The 6,184-nt window shown below is 39.5% G+C and overlaps 1 protein-coding gene across 6 annotated transcripts in view; it reads left to right on the forward strand.

Annotated features, from left to right (window-relative positions):
- Positions 1-6,184, forward strand: part of MCF2L2 (MCF.2 cell line derived transforming sequence-like 2) — a 251,079-nt gene that overhangs the window by 100,665 nt on the left and 144,230 nt on the right. For all 6 annotated transcript variants that reach the window (XM_081955551.1, XM_081955550.1, XM_081955548.1 and 3 more), the window contains exons 14-15: positions 853-956; positions 2,535-2,623. In XM_081955551.1, the coding sequence (XP_081811677.1) occupies positions 853-956; positions 2,535-2,623 (193 nt within the window). The remainder of the gene's footprint in view (positions 1-852; positions 957-2,534; positions 2,624-6,184) is intronic.

Genomic DNA, 6,184 nt, shown 5'->3' on the forward strand with positions numbered 1-6,184 from the left:
TAAGGTCAGCCGATCGTCAAGGAGGACGCCCAAGTTGCGCGCCCCTTCCACAGGGGTTAATTGCTCATCCCCGATGGTCAGCGATGGAGTATGCTGATTGAATCGGGAAGCCGGGAACCACAGCCACTCTGTCTTGACTTTACAACTCCTGGAATTTTCTGTACTGCGACAATTTAACAGTGGAACTTAACACAAGTCGTGGTCTCCCCTTTATTGTAACTGTTCAGCAGAGCAGAGTTCTTAACTTGGATTATTTTTTTTTTTTTTTTTTTGCACTGAGCAAGGGATGGGACTCCAGGGCTTGTCTGATTGCAGCTTAGGCGAAGATCAATTCTAAAATAGCACAATTAGGTCTTTTTAATTCTCACTTAATGAGGTTTCTATTGTCTTGCCCAAGTCTGGACTTTACTTAAGATAGATAGATGACATTTAGGGGAGGGGAGCAGCAAAAAAGATGGAAAATGCAGAGAAGGGAATTCATACATATTTTTAATTGGATGCAAGTAGATCCTCGACTTACGATCACAGTTGAGCCCACAATTTATGTTGCTACACAAGACAGTTGTTAAATGAGTTTAAACAGTTTTAACATTGTTTGTGTTGCATAAACACAACTAATGGTAAATAAAGGGGGGGGGGGGGAAGAGAGGAAAACATTCCAAGTTTTTAACGTTCCATTGTATAAGCAGCACAATTAAGTTAGATAAATTTTATCTCAGACAACTGATAACACAACCAGAAATGCTGCCTAATCCAGAGCTGCCGGTTCTCGTCTTTGCGACGTGCTTGTAGTGTGGCAATTGTTGATCTTTTGAGAGCTCTGTTTATTTGATCTTTTTTCCCCCCCTGCAGCTCCAAACAGGAGATCAGTAGAAATTCCTAGCCCTCCAAAATCCATTTCTGATGCAGATTTGTCAAAAAAGAAAAGTGTCAAGAAGGCTAAAGGTGGAATTAAGGTAAGAGAGTTGTGATATTTGCAAATTAAATTTTCACTGAGCATCTCTGGTGTTGCACATAGTACAGCGGTGTTTCTCAACCGTAGCAATTTAAAGAAGTCTGGAATCAGCGTTTTATTTTTCCAATTCCTAGGCTTTGCTCTCCCACTTCGCAAGATTTGATTGCCAACAATGCACATAAAATGGTAGTAATACAGGTAGTCCTCAAGTTATGACCATAATTGAACCCAGAATTATGGACAAAAGTCGTGCCGGTTATAAAGCACATCACCATATGACCACGCTGGATTTTGCAACATTTTTTGCAGCGGTTGTTAATTGAGCCCATTGTACCCAATGGCTGGGGTTTTTTTTTGCCAGAAATGGTCACATGACCACAAGAAACTGCATAAAGGTGGACCAGTTCCAAAGGCCCAAAATGTGATCATATGACTGTGGGGGAGGGGAAGAAGCAGACATTGGAACGTCAAAACAGAGTTGTAAGTAGAGCTTGGGGAAGTTCGTCATAACTTTGAATGGTAGCTAAACAACCAGTCATAAATTGAGGACTACCTGTAAATACGTAACAGCATCCATTTTTGGTGGCGCCATGTTTCAGAAGGTTTGGGTGGAGATGTGGTGGAAGTAAAACTGGCAGGTCAAATCATTGCCGAATGTAATATACCTGTTTTCCACCCTCCAAAACACATACCCAGAAGGCTGGGCCCCCCTTATAGAACAAGGTTGGTGAAATGGGAGCGCTCGCACGCATGGGGGAGCAGCGGAAACCGGAAAAGCAGCTCCCCAGCGCGTATGCGCGGGAGTGTCGGAAACCGGATGAACAGTTTTACAGCAATGGTCATTTGGTCTTCCAGTTTCTGGCACGCATGCATGCGCAAAGACCAGCTGGCCTGCGTGCATGCGCGGGTCGGAATCTGGAAGAGCAACAGGCGACGTCTGGCATGCCCTGAAAGATGGCTCTGTGTGCCACTTCCGGCACAGGTGCCATAGGTTCGCCATCCTGGTTATAAAACATGGCTGGGTCAGCAGCTTTGTTCCCCACAATCTTTGGAAACATATCCAACAAAAGGAATCAAATAATAATAATTAAATCAATCTCCAGTGAGAAATGGCTTGATTTACTAAACCTTTTGTTGTTGTTCAGTTGTGCCTTATCCTAGGTAGTCTCTAATATCAATTTCTGATACTCCCAGACAAACAGGAAGTAACAGAGGAAGAGGAGTAAATCATGTAATAGGCAGCCACACGACAGTCCAGACGTTTGAAAATGTTTCAAGTGTCATTGGACTTCAAAGTTAATTATACATAAGTGAATTCCTGTTATTTTTCATAAAAGGTTCGCGGCCGAGTAAGAATCAGGTAGCATAAAGATGTGACAAGGCCAGTTTTGGAGTCAAAACAAAATCGATAGCCAAACTAGGATGGTTTTGCCTTTTTGTTGCTTAAGATGCGAGTTTCCAGGCGATGTCATTTTTCTACAGGAAATTTAGGAATTGTCTTCGAGGCAGATAAAGGAGCCCTTGAATCTCAAAACGTTTTCTTTTTGTGTCCCTGTGTTTTCCCAAAATAATAATCCAGATTGAAGTGATGCGTGAAGCAAGTCAGGGAGGTTCCAGCAGAGTCTTGGTAATAAGTGAAAGTGAAGAAAACCTTTCCAGTAGGAGAAGGTAGGAAATTCCATGTTCTGAGTAAGGTGGTTATTTTAATTTTTTATTTTGAACGGATCCGTCTTATTATTCTGATCAAGGAAGTGGTGTGTTGCTATTGTGTCAGAAATGGTGTGCATTTTCAGGACCATGGGTGGGATTATACAGGTAGTCCTTAACCTACCATTTGTTTAGTGACCATTCAAACGGTGCTGAAAATAGTGACCAAAAAAACCGATCCTCACTTCTACAACTGCTACAGCATCTCCACCGTCACCTGATCAAAATGCAATGGGCGTGTGGCAGTTATCAGTGATTGCAATTTGTGAGCTTAGCTATCTCTGCCAAGCAAAGTCAAGGGGGGAAGCTGCCTTCACTTAGTGACCACCTGATTCGCTGAACAACTCAGTGATTCAATTAAGCACTGCAGCAAAGAGGTCATAAAATTGGGTGTGACTCACTTAATAACCTCCTTTGCTTAACAAAAGGCGTTCTGGTCCCAGTTATGGTCGTAAGTCAAGGGCTACCTTTATTCCATTTCTAGTTCCTTAAGTCGCCAGCACAAGATTTGAAGATAATGCTGTGTTATACTTCGTTTGTAAAAAGGATGAACTAGGCTTCTTTGACCTGGTATGAACCCAAAACATGGACCTATCTCAAAAAAATAATAGGGAGAAAAAAAAAAAAGATGCAGAGAAGAATAACCAAAATGATTTAGATGTAATAATCAGATCTCTCATGACGGGTTTTTTCACCTAGCATGAAGGATTGACAAGATGCCTGGCTTGCAAAATATAGACGAAAAAGGCTTTCTCCAGAATAATACGGAAATTCAGAAGTATCTCATCTCAAACATGTTTGCATGCACGAAAAACCATTTATTAATATTTTATTATAAGATATGGTTTATTTTCTATTTTATTTATGTTTGTATCAAATACATATTTTTACTTTATAGTGTGTTTATGTTACGGTGAAAGACCGAAATCTGGTGAATGTCGACATTCACCGGTGAAAGACCGAATATTTCATTACATTGTTTTACATTCGGACCTTCACCGGTGAATGTGACATTCACATAGTCGCTTGGTGTATGTCCGAAAATACCCTTATCCTCTCGACACCCTTACCCTAATCCCCTTACCCTAATACCTCGGCTCCTCGCTTCCTTTTAAGCGTCTTCTTAAGGATCGCAGGTTTAAAAAAAAAAAACTCCGCGAATAGAAGACGCTTAAAAGGAAGCGAGGAGCCGAGGTATTAGGGTAAGGGGATTAGGGTAAGGGTGTCGAGAGGATAAGGGTATTTTCGGACATACACCAAGCGACTATGTGAATGTCGACATTCACCGGTGAAGGTCCGAATGTAAAACAATGTAATGAAATATTCGGTCTTTCACCGGTGAATGTCGACATTCACCAGATTTCGGTCTTTCACCGTAACATTTATAAATCAATATGTATTTTATATTTAGGAATATTTATTCATAAATATTTGTAAATCCTTGTTTACCTTTATTAAATGCTTATCTTTATGGAGGGGAATTTTTTTTCTGAAACCAAGATGTATCTAATAATTTAAAACCAATTCCCTAATTTTTAAGGAAAAAACAATGTTATGCACAACTGAGTGAGAATAGTATTTCACAGTGTGTATACATGAATGCATATATATTAATATAAGTGAAAACGTTTACATCATTATGGTTATTAATATATTTTTGCCATTCCAATGATCCTCCAATATCATGGTAGTTCCAGACCCTGTTAATGAATTTTGTCATAGATGAATCACTTCCTTATTGTAACGGGAATTATTTTTTAAATGCTCTTAATCCAATTTCCACATTATTCAATTGCCATCTTAGAGGACTCTAAAATTTACACCTTGAAGAATTTGTGTCTGTTTATAACTACATACATGGAAGAGAACCCTGTATCTATATTGATTTTTTAATAGTGTCCTTAATTCATGACTATTTCATAAGCTCCCAAGACTAGCAGTTGTATCTAACTCATCTAAATAATCAACAACTTGTTCCTTTTTAAAGGCAATACTGCAAAATAAATATGTACGACAACTAAGCTATGTTAGATGGTAGTCTTGGATAGAATTATTGATACAAATCTGTGTTTGTATTCATTTATGAATTAATGGAGGATTCAGAGCTGGCAAAAATTACATTTCTGATTGTTTCAGGTGTAATGTGATCCATAAGTAACTGTATATAATCTTTTTTCCAGATAAGTATTAGCTTATAGAACAGGGCTATTATATAAGCACACTCTTATGCCTCTTTATTTCTATATATAAATATTTGGCATGTTTTGTAGTATGGAAACATATTTATTCCAGAGGAAAATCTCTAGAATTATTTACTTTTATTTACTTTTATTTTATTTACGAGATTTACAGCCCCACAACTCCAAAATGACTCTGGGTGGCTTAAGTTATGAATAAGAAAACTAAAAATAGTACAATATATTTGCGAACACCTAGAAGCAAACAAAGTAATAGCCAAAAGTCAACATGGATTTGTCAAAAACAGATCATGCCAGACTAATCTTATTGCATTCTTTGATAATGTGACAAAATTAGTGGACCAGAAGAATGCCGTTGATATAGTTTACTTGGGCTTCAGTAAGGCTTTTGATAAGGTAGACCATAACCTACTACTAGATAAAGTAGAAGAATGTGGGTTAGACAGCATCACCACCAGATGGATTCGTAACTGGCTGACCAACCGCACTCAACGTGTAGTCCTCAATGGAACTGCATCTACATGGAGGGAAGTATGCAGTGGAGTACCCCAAGGCTCTGTTTTAGGCCCAGTACTCTTCAACATCTTCATCCACGATTTGGATGAGAGAATAAATGGGGAACTCATCAAATTTGCAGATGACACCAAGCTGGCAGGAATAGCCAACACTCCAGAAGATAGGCTTAAGATACAGAAGGATCTTGACAAACTTGAACATTGGGCACTATCTAGTAAAATGAAATTCAATGGTGAAAAGAGTAAGGTTCTACATTTAGGCAACAAAAACGGAATGTACAGGTACAGTATAGGTGGTACCGTGCTCAATAGTAGTAACTGTGAGAGGGATCTTGGAGTCCTAGTGGACAACCATTTAAATATGAGCCAGCAGTGTGCAGCAGCTGCCAAAAAAGCCAACCCAGTTCTAGGCTGCATCAACAGAGGGATAGAATCAAGATCACGTGAAGTGTTAATACCACTTTATAATGCCTTGGTAAGGCCACACTTGGAATACTGCATTCAGTTCTGGTCGCCACGATGTAAAAAAGATGTGGAGACTCTAGAAAGAGTGCAGAGAAGAGCAACAAAGATGATTAGGGGACTGGAGACTAAAACATATGAAGAACGGTTGCAGGAACTAGGTATGTCTAGCTTAAGAGAAAGAAGGACTAGGGGAGACATGATAGCAGTGTTCCAATATCTCAGGGGTTGCCACAAAGAAGAGGGAGTCAAACTATTCTACAAGGCACCTGAGGGCAGAACAAGAAGCAATGGGTGGAAACTAATCAAGGAGAGAAGCAACTGAGAACTGAGGAGAAACTTCCTGA

The sequence above is a fragment of the Natrix helvetica genome (assembly GCF_964273705.1).
Source record: "Natrix helvetica genome assembly, chromosome: 5".
NCBI classification, from domain to species: Eukaryota; Metazoa; Chordata; class Lepidosauria; order Squamata; family Natricidae; genus Natrix; species Natrix helvetica.